This window comes from Stegodyphus dumicola, chromosome 9, assembly GCF_044657685.1.
Source record: "Stegodyphus dumicola isolate Sdum_Otavi_A_Nest chromosome 9, ASM4465768v1".
NCBI classification, from domain to species: Eukaryota; Metazoa; Arthropoda; class Arachnida; order Araneae; family Eresidae; genus Stegodyphus; species Stegodyphus dumicola.
Window position 1 is genome coordinate 41,042,475 of NC_140776.1, and position 20,296 is coordinate 41,062,770.

The 20,296-nt window shown below is 31.0% G+C and overlaps 1 protein-coding gene across 7 annotated transcripts in view; it reads left to right on the forward strand.

Moving 5' to 3' along the window:
* LOC118184259 (uncharacterized) overlaps positions 1-19,269 on the forward strand; it is a 31,718-nt gene extending 12,449 nt beyond the window's left edge. For 2 of the 7 annotated variants that reach the window (XM_085823352.1, XM_035353906.2), the window contains exons 2-3: positions 16,666-16,720; positions 16,853-19,269. In XM_085823352.1, the coding sequence (XP_085679478.1) occupies positions 16,862-18,874 (2,013 nt within the window). In that variant the 5' untranslated portion in view covers positions 16,666-16,720; positions 16,853-16,861 and the 3' untranslated portion in view covers positions 18,875-19,269. Of the gene's footprint in view, positions 1-7,838; positions 8,042-9,820; positions 9,839-16,665 lie in introns of those variants that run through there. The other 5 variants (XM_035353903.2, XM_035353900.2, XM_035353905.2 and 2 more) reach the window with 4 other exon arrangements.
* Positions 19,270-20,296: the final 1,027 nt, after the last annotated feature.

The window sequence follows — 20,296 nt, forward strand, 5'->3', positions numbered from 1 at the left end:
AATTTTCACAGGATTAGTTTTGATGGTTTTACGAACCACCATTATCAGCTGCAAAAGTGCAAATGAACGAGATAGGATATAATGATTAGATAAGATAAGAAGGCCTGGACAGAAAATAAGGTAGTGGCGCCATCTGTTGATGAAACCGGAACTAAAACATAATTTCTTTAAAAGCCGAAAGCAAAGATGGATTGGAATTAGGATCATTAACTAGAACAGAAAGATTTTTTGAATGTCAGATGCCTCTAGAAAATCCACTTCTCTAATGGAAGATGTTTTTTGAATGATTTTGGCAGCAGAAAAATTGAAAGTGTGATTTTCGGACCAAGAATGATGGGCAAGAGAAGACTTCTGTGTTTCCTTTTTTCTAAAAGCGTTATCACATTAGCTGTTTGTTGCCGGAATAAAACGTTTGCAGCAACAGTTCTGAGAAATGGCCTTTGGTGAAATAGGGTTACCATCTTCACTTGGCAAACAGGCTGAAAGCCAAACAAGAATCAGTTATCGCTCAGATTGGCGAAAGTGACGTTTCCTTTCAAGTGACATTTGCTTCTTCGTGTTGTTTTGTATCGCTCACACGCTTTTCGTTTTAAACTTCATTGTTAGTAATGGAAGATAATAGAAAGGTGATTGCTATCAAGTTAATCACTTTGATCTCCACTCTGGCACTTCATGTAACAGATAAACACACTTCTGGTTATAGCAATCAATTGCATCAGTAATAGCCGAATTCTGTATACACTAAGAATAGTTTAAAAACATGTACTGGATAAGTCTATTTATCACACATCGCTTATGTGTATTTTCTGTTGTCTGCATTTCAATGAAAATTTGATGGCTCACTGGAAAATTTGTGACCTGGTGAAAGCATTTTCTGACTAACTTTATGGCTCTTAATTACTGTTCTGTCCATTCAAATGACAAAAATCTATATGGCTGATATTTACCTCCTCACAGCCAGCAGATACTATTCAGCAAAATGAAGATCAAATAAAGCATATGAATACATGAGCAATCAAACATGTGCGAGTTGTTTACTGTCCCATAGAACACTCGTAATATACCTAAAACACATTAATTATACCAACTCTAGGAATTAGGTGTTCACATCATGAGTTTGTTTTATGGTTTGGTTTACTGAGATTACAGCAAAGCACACTAGGGCTGTCTGCCTAAGGGAAGGGATGCCTTCGTGGAGGACTTTCTAAGGGAAACTGGCTCGTATACACGTTACACATGGGGAAAACCACGAAAGCGTCCGTGCAGCCAGCCCGTTCACGGGATTCAAACCTCGGACCGAACTACCAGTGTTCAGTGACTTTACCGCTCGGCCACTAACAACATATCGGCCTCTGATAAACTAACATTAAGCCAATAGTTAATATTTCTAATGTTTATCAGAAGACTATAAAAATTCTCTTTTCATTCCCTTCTTTCCATCAGTTAGCTATAAAGTTGCACATATTTTGCAGAAATTTAACTTTCGTGTCGTTTATTCTCCCATCAACAAAATTCCGAGTTCCATAATCAAGGACCCCATTCCGGATATGAATTCCTGAAGTATTTATAGGATTCCTTGCCAGTTTGGTTTAATTTACATTGGCCAAACTAAGAGAGCCTTAAAATTTCGCATCAAGGTACATGAGGCATATGTTAGAAAAAAGGAAACACAGAAGTCTTCTGTTGCCCAACATTGTTGGTCCGAAAATCACACTTTCAATTTTTCTGCTGCCAAAATTATTCAAAAAAAATCTTCCATTCGAGAACTGGATTTTCTAGAGGCATTTCACATTAAAAAAAATCTTTCTGTTCTAGTTAACGATCCTAATTCCAATCCACCTTTGCCTTCGGACTTTAAAGAAATTATGTTTTAGTTCTGGTTTCATCAACAAATGGTGCCACTAGCTTATTTTCTGTCCAGGCTTTCTTATCTTATCTAATCATTGTATCCTATCTCATTCATTTGCACTTTTGCAGCTGAGGATGGTGGTTCGGTAAAAACATCGAACCTAGTCCTGTGAAAATTTGAAAATATAATGCTGATTTTTGTTGTTTGACTTCTGAATTAGTATTCTTTTGTGGTTTAATAAAGATTGGAGTATCATATATTTCTACTCAAGAAAACACAAAGTAATCTCAATATTCCAACATCATCTTATTGTTGCTCTCCCGTCAGTTTATTTCTGTCTACTAGTTATGTGGTAGAATACTATGAGCAGTGTAGGCAGTATGAGCTGTACTTTTCAAAATTTGTAATCATAAGCCTCTATCAGAAATAAGGATTTTCACATTTAAATTACATAATTTAAGAAATTTTGTTTCTATCCTTTATCCAAGGCATGGATAGTAAAGTACAGAATATGGATAAAAATAATTTTAAATGCGAACTTGGATATATACTGATAAATGAAGTCCTATATACAAAAATATATAAATTTTCGGAAAGAGCGTGTTGGAAAGAGTTAGACCTCTCCGCACCATTTATGGAAAATTAATAATAAAAAAATTAACTACGATTAATATTAACAATAAAGAAAAATAATACACAATTATTGAAAATAAACGGGAATGAGACTAAAAAGTGACAGCAAAAAATTCGCGCAGGTCTAAGTAAAGAGTCAAGCTACTAATAAAATTCCCGCCTAAAAAAACTAGTCCCAAAAAATTTCAGATGCCAATATTAGGACTTTCATAACAAAAAACAGACCTCACCCCTCAATACTGCTTTGTTTGAATTCATCCCCCCCCCCAAAAAGCAACGTAAACAACGGATGTTCTTTCCTAAGCACAGATGTTCTGATTCGTAACAGCATGAGATCACTAAGGTGCGGTGTTCCCGCTAATGGAACACCCGGGTTTATTCAATGATTCTGCATATGGTTTTTGTCTAAAAGATTAAAAAAAATATGCAACAGATAATTTGGAGTACAGCCAGCAAAATTATGCCACATTTTTTTTTCCAAATACATTTTTTATCTCATTAAAAAAATTGAGAAAATTACTTGAAAAAAAGTGGATTTTAATAACACATAATAAATGAAAATTCTGTGTCTCTTTGTGATATGCTGCTATCTACTGTTTAAAAAGAAAAGTTCAAAGTATATTATAAAGACATTTTTATCTATTTACGGGTGAATTTAAAGGTTTCAGAAGCGATTCAATTTAGGTGTTCCATGTAGTGGAACACTGAGCTGCAAAGCGTTAAGATATATGGTACTCTTCTGTTAACATTTTGAAGACGGGATGGCCATTATGGTGGCTGTAGAGTCCTCTCTTTGAAAAGACGGGGTTGTCCACTTTAGTGGCCATGTCTTTTCCTCCCATTTTCCAGGCTGAAAAGTGGGGTGAAATGTCAAATTTGACATCCCTAGGGTTTTAACCTCTTATCTCTTTCAAAGGTCTTCCTTTTGCAACATAGATGCCCCACTCTGAGAATCCATTAAACTACACACAAGAATCTTTGTTGCAAATAGGAGGTGATTTCTTAAAGGGGGAAAGGATTCAGTTCAAGATTCCCCGTCCTTTGGTAGCTTTTACTGCTACCAAAGCCCCAGCCTCAAAAGGTTAATGAGGCTGAATTCAGAAATGCATATGTGGATGTATTTATGTAAGTATGTTTGTGTACCCATGCACATATATGCATTTTTTAATCAGGTCCCGATAACACAAGAGTAATAGATGTATTCATTTTTCATATTGTTACAAGTATTATTAGTCTTAAATTTAAAATCATTGCATCCTTTCATAGTTCATTAATTTCATTTTTATCTATAGTTCTAAATTCTGCAGAAAGAATCTGAAGCAGAAAATAAATTATTTATCTTTGTATGCATTTTAAAATTTTGCAGAGGGAATTTACCAGGTCTTTCTGTGTGACTAATTTTTAATTGGAAAACCAAGTTTGTGAACCTCAGCTGAGATTTTATGTAAAGTGACAAGGTCTGTTATGAACTACTTCTCTCTCCCAAGTTGCATTAATTTTACTAATACATGTATAGAAAAATTAAAATCCATTTTCACCTAAGCAAGTTATCAAAAACTTTATTAAATAGTGTGCACGTTTTTTAAATATATGAGGTTGAGCAGATGGTGTTGTTTGCCAAGAAACAAGGGTGCTCTGGCATAAGGCATAAAAGTGTCTGACGCCCTTAAAGAAATTCATTTTATATCATGAAGAATGCAGCTTTCATCAAGTTATCATGGTATCTGTTTGAAGGTTTTTATTGTGGGAAATAGTCGCCAATTTGCGTAAAGGCATGCATTTGTGCAATGGAATAAAGAATTAAATCCAACAATTATGAATTTGCAAAACAAAGAACTGACAAAGAACAAGGTTAAGGTGATAAGTGTACTGCAGTTACCATTAGTATGCCTTTCAATTGCTAAGAGTCGTTAATTTTTTTCTTCCGAGGTTTTTTTTTTTTTTTGTGCGTGTGCGCGTTCTGCATTAATTCTATAGTTATGATTAACATTTAATCTTTTTTAAACCATTGATATCGTGTGATGGGGCTGTGCCTCGGGAAATTTCCGAATTCAAGAAGAAAAAAAAAAAAAAAAAAAAATTTAATTTTAAATTCAGCATCTTTAAAATCAAAAACAAATCTGTTTTAAGAAATCATTGTATATTACTTAGTTCATTGTTATAAATTTTGTTACTTTCAAAGATATCGGACTGGCTGATAGGGATTTTTGTGTTTTTCCTCTAGTGTAACATGAGTGCAAGCTGTTTTTCCAAAATCCTCAATGAAGTCATCCCCCTTTTTTAGGCCAGGAAGCCCTAGTGTACTTCATCATAATTTAACAAAATCTGTGTTGTTAATTCTGAAGGGATTTAAATCAAAAGATTGGAAAGATTATTTAACACAAAAACTCTGCATTCATATTCTAATTAAAGTTATGTATTTAAGTACTAGATTTTGTGAAGCATTTGCATAATAACTTGATAATTTCTGCAAAAGTTAAATAAACTTGTAAATTATTTTCCATGCTCACTGAAAATAACAAAAATAGTAAGAAATGCTTCTAAGTTGAGAAATTCACGTTACTCTTGATGATGATGAGCATGTTGATAGAATATGTTAACATAAAATGGAAAATAGGTCATTTCATTTTGTGTGTGATTCAGTCATTTATTGAAAAATCATTTTTTTACAAAAATTAATGATTCTTTTCCATTATAGGGCAAAATGGTGAAGTTTTTCTAAACGTAAGAAAATGTCTGTCTCTTGAATTAGTTAAGGTGGAGTGAAGTCAGTTCGTGGAGTAAAGGGACACGTGCATATGCTGTTTATTTTGTTATAATCTGACTGAAATTTCTCTAACTAGTATGTAGTAATGTACTAACAAGTTAATATGAGCTATTCACATAGATGTTATGCAAGGATGAAAGTGTTTTCCTCGCTTAAATCAACCAAGCATTTTATAGCAGGTTGTTAATAATTCTGCTCTTGCTCAGTTGTGTACGACATATGGAAGTGACAAATAAACTCAGACAAGTAGTAAAACAAGTTGGAAATAAAGTTACATCTAGGTTCAACAAAGTTTCAAAGTATTTTTAAGTTATACTGTGGCACAAGTTCGGATTAGTTGATATTTTGTATCAACTAATCGAAATGAAAATTTATGCAAGCTTAGGATCGTGGTTAATATTAATCAAATGGTAATAGCTGTACAATGTGTTTGGTACCTACAGTGTTAAGCATTGACGTACCAGACCGAAAATATACAGATTTAAGTTCCAGCTTTACAAAAACCAGTGTGAGCTTATGTGAATAAACAAAGAACTAAAATAGAATGCCACACTTAAAAAAAATCTTATATGTTCACATTGGTAACTATGATAATATTGTTTATTTAAAAGAAACTATATTCCAATGAAAACACATAGTAATATTAATAATATTACAATACGTAGTAAGGTATCTTTATTTCTACTTCATTGTATGAACCTAGGCCATTCTTATTCTTGTTCGCAGCTATTCTCCAGGCCTGAAATCATGCAGTGCTGCTTTAACCCTTGTTTACTACAGCTTCCAAGTCATCGCCACGATCACCATTCAGTTTGTCCTTTCCCTGTGTAATGATTTTCTGAATTATCAAGAGCATTAGTTATCACAATTCTTCATTATAATTGATTCATTAGTCAGAGTCCATGCATCCAAAATCTAAAATGAATTTAATTAGAAATTCACTGCCTAGCGCTAGGGTGAGAATATGCAGGGAAATATGGTATAGTAGATATAAAATAGCTTTTTTAAAATCATTGTAGCAGTTGTACCATCTAAGAATTTTTAATATAAAATTTGCTGTGTTGAGCAAAGTCATGAGAGAATATGTCTGCAGACATTTTTAAAAATGCTTGTCACTTGCCATAATTTATAGTCAGCTATCATGTTTCTTGGCATTGACTGCAGTGAGTCTGCAGTTTTTGAATACTGCAAATAAAAAATGGTATTTTCCATTTAATGGAATATGCAAAGAAATGCTAAATGAAGGCAATATAGCTGTTTTTGTTTGCAGTGGTAATGTCTCAATTGTCAATTAATTTTAAAAATGTCAAAATTTTAATAAGGTTTTCTGCAAAATATTGCCATTTTGGCTTTGTCTTTAATTTTATTAAGTAGTTATTCATACAAATTATTTCAATTCTTCCTTTGTGAAAATATAGGATACCCACTGTTCATTTCCTGGCATAACCCAAATCGTAAAATTTCAATTTAAAAAAAAACTATAATTAGATGTAAAACATAGTTTCTTTTGGGAAAAGGCAAACCAAACTGGTGATGCTGGTAGAGAAATACAGCTTTAAAATAACCATGAAATTTTCAGATTAATAGAATATGTGAAAAAATGGAAATAAGTGCTAAATGAAGGTGATACAACTCTCAAGTCTTCATTGCAGTGGCAATGCCCGAACATTCAATTAACAGGTAGCAAAACCTATAGTATGGTTTTTAATCCATAAGATATGAATAGTATTTGTAATTTTAAAAAGTGACAGTTGCTGAGAAAGAAAAGATTTCACTTTACTATTTAGTAGAAATTCTTGGCATGGCAGTTACAAGATTTGAACCATACTTTGCAACTGCACATTATGCTAGGTTAGCAGGGTTCGCATGGTTCTTAGAAGTAATTAAAATTCTTTAATTTCCGCCCAAATTGGCAAAAGGTCCATAATTTTATTCATCTGACATTTCTGTGTTTTTTCTACAATTGCTATTTTGAGTATAAACATTTTGAAGGAATGTTATTCGATCCGTTGACAAATATGTACTTGATGGATTATTATTTGAATAAGTTACCCCTTCTCTTTTTTGAGAGTATTCATAAAATATTACATCAAAAATATACTTTCCTCTTTTGAGATACTATCATTTCTTGTACTAAATTTGGCAATGTCAAGATCAGTTTGGTTAAAAGATTCTTTATTCAGATATTTTCAGTTTTTTTGACAAACATAATAAAATGGAAAAATATTGTTAAAATAATGATAATATATTTACATTTTAATTAAAAAGTGTTAAAATAAAACATTTTTATTTTCCTATGGCATATTTTAAAATATTATTTTCCATTTTAGCGACTTAGCAATATTTTGATTCTGAAAAATAAATAAGGTAGTAAATGTTATGAAACGTTTTCCAAAGCACTTCTCAACAAAAGCAAAAATGATTTTAAAATTAATTTCCTTATTCTTCTTTTATATTTTTTGATTAGAGTTTTTCCCCATGCAATTCTTTCAGAATATTCAAATATCTAACAGTTTTTTTCTAAAAATTCAGTTAACACTTTTCTTTTCTGAATTTTTTATTCAAAAATCTGCCTTTATGCTCTTTCAGAGTTGGCAGGGATAATTTCTAGACCTAGTGCCTCAGAAGTTTTACAAGTATTTGAAAGGAAGATTTACAGATCTACGATTCCAGATAAATGTGGTCAAATGAAGGATGTTTCCACGGTAGCACGTAATGAATGTGCATTATAGAAAATCCCTGGCAAATTTTTTATTTTATGGAAAATATTTGGAAGAACAGTGAAAACTAAAGTATTTATGTTTTCTGCTTTTGGTTCTAAAAGTTTTCTTAACAAAATTTATCTTCCCTTTATTTTCTCATCTTTTCATTTTACACAAGCTTGGAAAATTGCAGATGTAGTTTTAATCTTGTGACATGGAGAGGCATCCGTAAAAAGGATTTTTTCTTTGAGCAAAGACATGTGTAACGTGTATACTAGCCAGTTTCCCTTAGAAAGTCCTCCACGAAGGCATCCCTCCTCTTAGGCAGATAGCCCTCGAGGCTTTGCCATAATTAAATAGCCTAACCTAAACCTTTGAGCAAAGAAATTGAAAGCTGACAATTTAAAAGATTCATCTTGTATGTCTCACTGCACAGTACACAAGGCATTTTGCCATTCGGTGCAGTCTCTGTGGATCCTAAATTCTGCTGCCCAGTAACTGACCTAAATTCTAAAAATTTGTTGTGTCCATTGCTTTTACTAATAAAAATTTTGCAGTACTGCCTCTGACATCAATCCTGTCCTTGTACCATTTCATATTTATTCTCAATACTCATATTATTAAAGAAATAAATTTAGTATCTTTTATACATTCTAAATACACCCAGTTCTTTAGAATCGCATAAATATTCAACTAAATAAGAAATTCTAAAATGCAGAGGAAACTTGTTGAGAAAGAAACTGATTACATAAAAAGAATGAAAATTATTGTTAAAGCTCTAACAAATTAGGGGATGAAACAGAGACTAGTGGGAACATTGATTTGTTTATTGAAACAAACAAACAAAAAAAAAAACAAAAAAAAGATGTTAAAGAGAAGAAAATTGATGTAAATGAGCTAAAATATGTTGAAAATTTTCAAATTAAAAAGATGCATAAATATTTTATTATATGCTGTTGCTACGAAACATAAATGTTTGTAGCTTTTTTTTTTCATATAATTATCCTAATATTTTAGAACCAATATGATAAATTGCATGCATAATTATTTGTATTTTAAACTGTGAAATATTCTTAGATTATGATTCAAATATTGCTTTTGTAACAGACATTTTCTAGAAATAAAAAAAAAAATGAATGACAGTGATGTAAATCTAAAATGACTGGTTATTAAACTATTTATATAAATATTTGTAATTAATTGCTCACCCTTAGGAGTTGAAAATATAGTTTCAATGTACAGTATGCTTTAAGGTTAGTTATCTTTCCTTAGTCCTTACTTTGAAAGTAAAAATTGACATTATTCTTATGCCACCCAGACTGTATAGTGGTTAGGGAAGCCTGATTGCGATACCGAAGGGCCTGGGTTCGAATCCCGGAGAAGGCATGGTTGTAACTGTCCATCCCTTCATAGGAGGTGATGGTGGCCCACCTATTAGTTGCCTCCATAATAAAGAGACCACCACATGTGGCCTTGTTTAGATTAATGGACTGTTTTACACTGTGACTATTCACAATCTGCCATTGGAGGGGGGGGATTATTCCTTACAGCTATTAATACTAAAAATAATATAAAGCAGCTTACCCCTTCTGGTGTTTCAGTGGCTTATTGGAACTTTGTATTAAATACTGCATATTAACTGGATTATAACTCAAGCAACTGTACACAAAGCTAAGGTACTAACTGGATCAGGCAAAGTGCATTTAACTTTCTTACTAATCTTGCCAATGTCAGGGATTCATGTCTGTTCTGATCTCTCTCTCTCTCTTAGCTAGCAACAACAGTGGCAGTAGCCAACCTTCTGTTACAGATCATGCTGGTTATGATTTTACTTCTGATTTTAATCTATGCTGTTTGACATAAAATTTACTTAAACCTCTGGACTGAGTGAGTATTTGATGAAACAAGGCATTACAAAAAAAATCGATATAAAACTAATTGTTAATAAAACTTAAATGTCACTAATCTTTAAAATATGTTGGACTATTACTAGTGTAAAATAATGTAAGAATACATTTTGTAATTTTATGCCAATTACATGATAAATTTTACAGAGTTGATTTTGTACTCGAATTTGTTTTATAGTTATGATAAGTATTAAATTATGTTTAATAATAATGTATCCAACTTGCAGATTTATTTTAGTCTTTGAATGTACAAAAGTAAAAGAGATAATTGCTTTATTTTATTCAATTATGCTGATAGGCCCTTAATTTTTTTTTCATTAGTGGCCCTTAAAAATACTTAATTTCAGTGTGCAGAAATGTATACAAATCCTGGGTAGAGAAAATGTTAAAGTAAGAAAATTGCTTGACCTTTCTGGATGGCATAACTGCCTTTATCCAGTCAGATTTTTTTATCATTTGATGTGTGTTACCTTAATTACTTTGTTTTTGTCTTTGCTTTAATGAATTAAATATCTTAATAAATGAAAATGTATGAAAGCACAGACTAAAATAATACAGTTAAATCTTCATAAGCAGAATATATAAAGTCTTACATTTACAGAGTTAAATTACTTATGCTAAATGAAATGTTTAATAAAACATTAATAAACACGTTATAATAATGTTTAATAAACATTGAGTGTTTTTTGGGGGATGGATAAATTTTAGTTCCCTTAAGGACCTTTTTATGACATGAGCATGTTCCATTATTTAACAGATAACTATTTCATATTTTTAATTTTATAATTTCTGTGTGTTATTGTACTAGATTTAAATGAATGATCTAAAATCTCTATCTTGTACTTTTTACTGTACAGGCAACATTGTCTCATTTAGATTTGAATGTTTCTAAAGAGCACAAAATTATTTTTTGGGGGGGGGCAGGGAATTCAAAATCATATATTTTCCTAAACATAGAAACTATGGCTCATACTTCTTTATCGTCTTGATTGTTTGTAAAAAATGGTGACTAATGGTAAAAGTAAAGAACTCAAAATCCAGATGTGTTATAAATGTCAAAATTAGTGTACTGTTTCTTTTTTCAAAGAAATTAGTGTACTGCTTCTTTTTTCAAACTTTGTAATGTTGCATTCCATGACATTAACTGTTATGGATGGTTTTATGTTTTGGACTTTACTTTTTCTATCAAGTGAAATAAATACATAAATCATTTTATAATCATTTCTTTCTGTATATTTATTAATATCTTACACTAGCAAACTATATATATTGCCTTTTAGTTTTGTTAAAAACTTAGAGCTTTATGATCAATAGTCTGCATTTTCTTGTGATAAACAAAATTGAGTCATTACTCCAGCATGGTCTACAATTGAATTAAGTTTCTACGAGTGCAGGTTTGCTGGGCCATAGAGTGCTGAAGTGTTAGAAATGTGTCAAATATTGGCTTTCTCTAAACTGGAAGATTTATTTTTGTTCACTGTTAAAGCTTACTAGTTATGTATGGAATCGGGCGAGGGTCATTAGAACAAAAGTATCTTCTGAAATTAAAATATTACCTTCTTTTTAAGCATTTCTGTGTTGTATTCAGTAAGTTTACTAATGTATCAGAAATTTATACAGTGAAGCCCCTTTTATACATCTGTCTAGGAATAATTCACAAATGACGTATATATGTAGGCGTTATATAAACCAAATTTTAATTTATGATGTGAAATGTATATATAAATACAGTCAAAAGTCTTTAATCCGGACTCGTCGGGACTTCGGTGATTCCGGGTTATCGATTTTTCCGGATTATAGATCATCAGTTTAAATCTGGTAAAATGGCATGCAGAAATTATAAAATTAAAAATATGAAACCATAATTTATAAAATAATGAGCAATTATGATCTAAAGGGTATCAAAATTTACAAAAAAAAAAGCTTAATATTTATTTGTTTACTTTATTAAACATTTCTTTTAACGCGCGCATGCGTAAAGCATACATTATGCATAGCTGAAATTAGAAAATTGCAACCAGAAAACTATTTGATTTGTATTCGTGATATTTATAATGACGAGGAATTTGATTTAAATCATATCAAAGATGAAGTACATCGAGATGAAATACTACATTTAATAAGGAATTATGAGCCGAATAAAATAAAAACATCTGCCCCGAAGATAACGATAGTGTTGACAGATCAACTTCCAGTTCATTGCGCACCGCCACGTCTCCCCCCCCCCCCGCGAGCAGAGCAGTGTGAAATTGATAAACAGATTTCGGAACGGTTAGATAAACAAAGGATATGCCTTTATCCATTTTTTGGAGCAATTCCACTTTTTGTTTGATGGACATCGAAACATACTTTCGTTTTTGTAGATCCTTTGGGAGCTCCAGCATCGGAAATTCTATTTGACATAATCGAAAGTTCAAGCTTACTTTTATAAAAATTGCTCTTACAGTCTGCAAAAAATAATAAGCCGGATCATTCGAAGATTAAGGAACAACGCAATCATCAACATTAACTGAAATAGAAACTTAAGATAATTTTAGCTTATACCGTCCGTTATACATTAAACGCGCAGCGAAAACGTATTCTGCGCTTGTGCACACGCAAATGCGCAGGCGTAAAGGTCTTAGGCACATGCTTAAACGCCTATGCGCATGCGACAATGCGGCGCATGCGCAGAAAGTTTTTAGCTTTGAGGTCCGGATTATAGATCATTCCGGATTATGGGTGTCCGAATTAACGACTTTTGACTGTATATGTATTACTGCACTATTTTGATACTACTAGTCTACTAGTGATATTACACAATTTTATTATCATACTTCAGTTTATTTAAAATATGTTCAAATAAATTTAAAATTAATATTTTAAATAAATATTCAATTAATAATCTTATTTTAAGCAATTTTACTTCCTTGTATGAAGTAAAGGAAATATTGCAATAGCGGAAAATTTCGACTATCGTATTTCAATAGAAATATCCATTTAGACCATTCCTGAATCTATGTGGATGATATTTGTGTGTGATGTCTGCATGTGCAGACAAAATAAGAGACCTTTTTTGAAAAGTGGATTTTTTTGTGACATCTGTATATATGTATCTATGTATCTGGCATAACTCAAAAATGATTAACTGTAGAACATTGAAATTTTGTATATAGGACTGTTATAACATCTAATTGCGCACGTCCATTTTTTATTGCAATCAGCACTACAAAAGTATATACAGTACAAAGTCTTTAATCCATTGCAATCAGCATTACAAAAGTATATACAGTACAAAGTCTTTAATCCAGGCTCATCGGGACTTCGCCAATTCTGGATTAGGAGTTTTTCCGGATTATAGATCATCAATTTAAATCTGGTATGATGGCATGCAGAAATTATGAAATTAAAAATATAAAACCGTAATTTATGAAATAAAGAGCAATTATGATCTAAAGGGTATCAAAATTTACACACGCACACACAAAAAAAAAAAAAATTCTTAATATTTATTTGTTCACTTTATTAAACATTTCTTTCAATGTAAGTTGTTTAAGTTGCTTCGTTTTATGTGCTAATACTTTCTTTTTAATTCTATAAACAGAGATAATTTCTTGTTCAGTTACAAAGTTCTGCTGTTCAAATCCTCTAGTTGCTGTGCCGAGAATACCGACTAACATGGCAATCAAAATTTTTCGTTTTCACTAACTTCTCTGTCACTTTCTTCATGCCTTTATGCATTTTTTGAAGCAATTCCACTTTTTGTTTGATGGACATCGAAACATGCTTTCGCTTTGTAGGTCCTTTAGCAGCTCCAGAATCGGAAACTCTTTTTGACATGATCGAAAATTCAATCTTACTTTTTATAAAATTGCTCTAACAGTCTGCAAAAAATAAGCTGGATCCGATTAGAAGATTAAGGAACAACGCATGCAACATTAACTAAAATAGATAATTTTAGCCTAGCTTATACCGTCCGTTATACATTAAACGCACATGCGTAAACGCTACGCATGTGCAGAAAGTTTGTAGCTTTGAGGTCCAGATTATAGATCATTCCAGTTTATGGACGTCTGAATTAGAGACTTAAAGGCTGTACTGTATATAAAATATGTATGTATGTATACCCGACCCCTTGCACAGCTTAAAAGTCTTTTAATATTTATTTTCACAATCATTGGTCATAGTTATATACTTCTAGTTACAGAAGTGTTTTGAGGGTACATGGAACATCTCAACAGGAGAAATGAAGTTCCCCCCCCCCCCGAAGAATTCCACAACACATAATTTATTTTAAAATACAGATATAACAGAATTTTCATTCCACAGTAAATGTATACATTTCAGCTCGTATATAAATAAAAAGAAATTAATTAGTTTGTAGAACTTATTAACTTTTAATATAGCTATATGAAATTTTTTTAGCAATATGTCTGTTCGGTACACGTATCTGAAAAACTTGAGTTTATCACCTTAAAATTTAGTATAGTAGCAGAAAATATACTATTTGAAAATAATAAACAGTTTTCAGTTTCATTTAAAAAAATATATTTTACTAAAAACTTGGAAGTTCCCAAAAATTTTAAGAATATATTTTTTATTATTTTCAAAAATTTTCCCACTCAGATCTGTGATGTTAGGTTTTTTTTAAAAAGAAGAAACAAGTTAGTTGCACAGTTTGGAAAAGTATAAGCACTCTACCTTAAATGGAATTTTAGATGTACTGTTTTAAAAACCTTCCAGCACCATAATAATTTGTTTTGTTATTTTTCATCATATCTTCTAACAACATAATCATTTTGTCATATCAATTTTTCTCCGTTTTATCATTTTACTCTTTGCTCTGGCTGATTTATAGAGTTTTTGGAAACATTAGGGTGCCTTTCGAACTTGAACCTCACAAATTTTTTGCAATGAATGTTTCATATTATGGCTCAGTTCAATGCTTTGGAACTTTTGGGTGGTTGTGAGCCCCAACGTTAAAACTAATTACAGCATCTAAATTTGTACTTTCAAAATAACTATTGAGACAAAAACAGTTTTGGTAAGCGTTCTGTTAAACCATGATTAAAACTAATTCAGAAGTCAAACAACAAAAATCAGCGTTATATTTTCAAATTTTCATAGGACTAGTTTCGATGGTTTTACCGAAAATGTTTTTGCAGCTGAGGATGGTGGTTCAGTAAAACCATCAAAACTAGTCCTCTGAAAATTTGAAAATATAACGCTGATTTTTGCTGTTTGACTTCTTAATTAGTATTTGATCGGTGTGTTATTGTGTCTTAATCACGATTAAAGCTCTCATTTGAATTCTGAGGTCTACCATGTGTTCCACAAAGGTTTTCTATCAGACAGAGAATGGAAAGCATTTTTAACAGCAGAAAGGATAGTTTCTGATAGGGAGTATTTGTGACTGTTTCTGCCTTTCTTTTAATGCTTCTGTATACACTTCATCTTTTTAAATCTTTATTGTAGCCACACCACATTTCCGGATTCATAGAACACATTTAAAAGTTTGTGATAGTACTATATTGCCCATATAGAATTTACCATGTCATCTAGGTTTGTGTTTATATTACGGTGGATTGACAATATAAAGGGAATAAACCATAGGCTAAAAAAAAAAAAAGATTTGTTTTCAGCGAGCAGGAATGCTGAAAAAAGTGAAAAACTTATGTCTCTTACACGATGGTGTGTCGCACTGTTTGTTTACATTCTTAAATGCCAAATTTTAGGTCCATATTTTATATCCCAAACCTATACAAATTATATATTTATGGAACTATCTGTGTCTGGTTTATTTTTTAAGACTGTAATTGAAAATTTGAAAATGTTAACCTTTTTGTGTTCCATGTGCCCTTGAATGATGAAAATATTCATGTTTTGGCAGTGTCAATTTTTTTTTTTTTTTTTTAATTTAACTGTGATCAAATAATTAAATCTAACTTTTATAGCTGTCCTGTAACTTTATAGCTGTACTTATATTTGGAAAAGTTTTATACTGGTTGTGAAAAAATAAAATTATCAAAAATCTGACTCCCAAACAAAAAAATCAATTTTTAATTTTAAAATTTGCAATTTTTGAGATTGGTTAATAAAGTTAAAATAATTCGAGGAAATAAGTTTAAATGAAGTGCAGTAAAAAGTATGCGTGTATGCGTAATAGGCCATACAAAGAAGTCGTGTTTATCGTGAGAATGCAAATTTATGTAAGTAATTACATAAAATAGGGGGAAAAAAAGTTATATCTTTATTTGAATTATCATCTTGAATAATTAATGAAAAAGGATTAAGGGAAAGATTTAATTTAAGATCCGTATTCTAGCAGCAATTTTGAAACTTTCAAGTTTGGGTTAAAAATTTATATACTCTATGTATAAAATTTGAATTTGTTTAGTTGACAGAAACATTTTCATACCTTATTCATTTTGATCGCATTTTAGCTTTTACTCATCAACAACAATAATTTGGCTATAGGCTTTTAACAATTTTTACAGATATTGCATTAATTTCCCATTTTAATTTATCTTTGTTTATTAAAGACTTCCTGAATAATATAAATTTATTTAATATATATATAATTCACATTATGATACTTGTAATAAATACATGTGACATTAAATTTTGCATTGTTTATGCATTTCTAGTTTTGAAGTGACTGATTTTTGAAATTGGTTAAAAGTCTTCATTCATGACATTTAAAATTGTGATTTATATTTGATAAACTTTGGTTGTTTTAGTTTTAGCTATGGCATTTGAGGTTATTGGTCCTAAGATTTTCATTGCATTCTTTGGATATAAATTGATACATCATTTATTTTATTTCAGGTTTTTTAGGCTATACCTGGAAGTCTGCTGATAATCAAGAGGGTTTTGTTAAGCTGTATGTAGGCTGTAATTTTAATTTATTGATAACATTATAAAATCTTATTTATTTTTGCATAATGCTGAGTTTTTCGTTAACATTTTAAAATTTTACTCTTTGTATTAACTAAAAAAAATTTTAATGAATCAGAATAAAACCATGGATGATGAACTGGAGGAAGGTGAAATTGCTGATGAAGTTTACCCAGAAACCAAAGACAAAGTTTTACCTCGCCGATATGTCTTGCATGAAAATAAAAGTGTAACAATTAAACATAAAAAAACATGTAAGCATGTTTCTCATCATCATGAAGAAAAACACAAAAAACTAAAAGGCGTTTCCTTAAAGCAAAGAAATCCGCGTAAAAAACATCATAAAACGTGCCCTAAGCGCTTGGGAAAGTTACGTAAATATCTTCTTAATAAGATTGCATCAAAAAGTAAACTTTTAGTTCCATCAGATGCAGAAACAGAATTAAGAAATGATAATTATGATTTGGCTTCTAGAAAGAAAAGTGCTTTCAAAAATTATACAAGTCCACCACGTAAAATATCAAAACCCCAAACATCAGTAGCAAATAATTATGGCCCCTTAGAAAGTAAATTTCCAAAATTAATATCTGATTACATGAAAGTTCAAGCTGGTTTAAGGACTCTTAATGATAGTCTGAAAAATGTAAGCAATGAAAACCAACTTACTGCTTTTGATTCGGAATTAGAAGGCAGTCTTTACATTCAAAATAAGAGTATATCTGAAAACCTACCAGATTCCACCACAAAGCAATTGAATGAAGAAAGTGAAGATGAAGATGAGCTAAGGAGAATTGCTCTTGCCAGTGTGAGAAGAGCTGCGCTTGATGAATTTGTAGAAAATAGTGTTGATGCATCTCCTTCAGACAGTGTAAAAAATTCTGGTATGTATTCTCATGACCAAGAAACTGATAATTATGAAATAGTTGATATGGATGTTGATGAAAATCAAGATTTAAATGATGATGTAGATGATCAGCTATTTGGTATTGATACAGCTCCTTTGCACACTGAGTTTTTTTATGTAGAAAGTAAAAACCCTGTTGATGATCAATTATTTGTTATTGACACTAAACCTTCTATCCATAATGAATTTTATAATGTAAAAAGTGAAAGCTCTTCTCCTAATATAATACCACATTCATTGGATAAGTCTGGTGTATCACCTAGTCAGTTAGATAATGATTTTGAAGTAGAATTATTAAGAGCTGAGTTAATTGCTAATATGAAATCATGTAATTCAGGTAAAAGAGAGAGGGAAGAAATTCATAATGTACTTTCAGAGAATTCTGAGGCAAAAAGTCCTGTAACTACACCAAATATAAATTTTTCACCCCAAGCTCCAAATTCTTTAGAAACTGTGCCAGAAACTAAAAATTACACAAAACATTTAAAAGCATTTGACTTGCATAAAACAGTATTGTCTAAAGCAAAAGAAAATATTCCTCGGGAAAGACTTATAATTACTTTAAATAATGATTCATCTTCAGAAGAATCTGATCAAGAAGATGAAGATATGAATCAAAAAGGTCCTTTGCAAATGAATTCTGCAGTTGCTAGCCTTGAAGCTTTGATTTCTGATGCAAGACATAATTCAGATGAAAATAAGTGTAACAGTGGAGATAAAATAAATAAAGCAGTTTCTTGTCTGTCGAAAGCCCAACAGGAGGAATATAATGCTCTAATGAAAATTCTTGCGGAAAAAGAAAAAATAGGTGTACCATCAGAACAGATTCCATTCAAGAAAATTAAAGCTCATTCCCCTCTAGATGATTTAAAATTATTGGAAAAAAAACTGAGTATTGCTAAAACTAATCTTGAGAAGGAGCAGCAACAATTAGGTAAAGTTGTAAAAGAAGTCACTACGAAAAAATCTGCTTACATGAAGTCAAAATTAACTGTACAGCACTTAAAGGAGCAATTGCATGCGGCTGAAAAAGTTAGAATATCTAATTTAAAATTATGGTCTAAGTCAATTGATCATTTCAAAACCATAAAAAAGTCTATCTCTAAGCGGCAGACTTTAATAAAACAGTTGCAAATACAATGCTCTAAACTGGGTGTGGGAATACAAGGACAGAATTATGCTTTGCCTGCAGTTTCAAATAGTAATGTTTCTCTAAAAAAAGAGTCATCATCATGACAGATTTTGAAGTATCTAGGTTTATTGTTAAGTAAGCTGTGCACTGCCCCCTTTTTTTTAAAAAAATTCATGTTATTCCATGTTGTAAAATAAGTGTAAATATTGAATTTACTTTTGCGGTAATCTACATATTGAAGGTGCCATGGATGCAGGGTGTCAAATTTTTATTCATGTACAAATGGTATGTTTAACTGTAAATATTGCTTTCCTAAATTGTTGAGCTTCCTACTTTGTGTTCTGCTCAATATTTTCCATAAAGGAACAGCTCTACTCTGTTGATTTATTATTATTATTTTTAGTTGTGATGAATAATGTTGATGATCATATCAAATCATGGTGTATGTAATTTGTTATGTATATGAATGAGCTTTATAATAAATTGTTTTTGTTCGTTACTTGTGGTTTTTAATTATAGATTGTTTACTGTTAAATTGACGAGTTTTAGCATTTTTATTTAAAATATTTGGAAAAGGAAGAAGATTAGGAAAATTTTGGAAAAGGGGAAAGATTTTATTACTTCTTATCTAGTTATGGAATTTGTTGTATTTTAACCACTTACTCTCCCAAGCATAATTGCGTAGATTTTGTATGTCAATTTAGAACTTAGCCGATTTCTCAAAAATGATCAATCTGTCTTCATTATCAATATGTTTTGAAATAAGCAGGGGAATTTTGATTATCTAAAATGCATAAGAAAATTCTCATTTCTTGCATCTGCAAAATGTGACTAGGTAGTTCACCTGTGCAAGGAGGATTTGCAGATTTTGCATTCATCTGGTTTTAGTTACTATACAAAAGATGATTTTTTTTCTCTAGCCAAAATTAATACATAATATTACTACTTCAGCAAATTAAAATAAGTATTTTTTGCTATTATGTTTATTTAGTTATTTCAAGTTACAAAATAACTTGAAATGGAAAGCTGCAATTAATATTGAATTATACTTATTATGGTTTAAAAGATTTATTTATTAAAGGTGACTGCATCAATTTGTTTTAGATCTTGAAGTAATCAAAATATTTCATGTGCTAAAAATAGATGCATTAATAAGTCTATTACAGAAGTTAAAATTTAGTAAAATTAGTACATAAATCAGAGTTAGATTTAACATGACATGTTAAAGTAAAGGATAACTTAGAAGAGAAACATGCCTGTTTAAAAAATAAAATTAAGTAAAAAAAACTCTGGGCTGGTGTAAATTTTGAATAAAAGTGTTGATTTCGAGGTTGATGTGACATAGATCCCTCTTCCTCGGAAGCCATTGCTGAGGAAGAGAGACTTTGTCAGATTATCCTCAAGATTGAGAGTTTTATTCAAATTCAGTACCAGTCTAGTCTTCCCCGGGGGGGGGGGCTGAATTTTTATATTAACTCCTTCATGCAGATTTGAATACCATTCATTGTTAAAACATGTAATGTGTA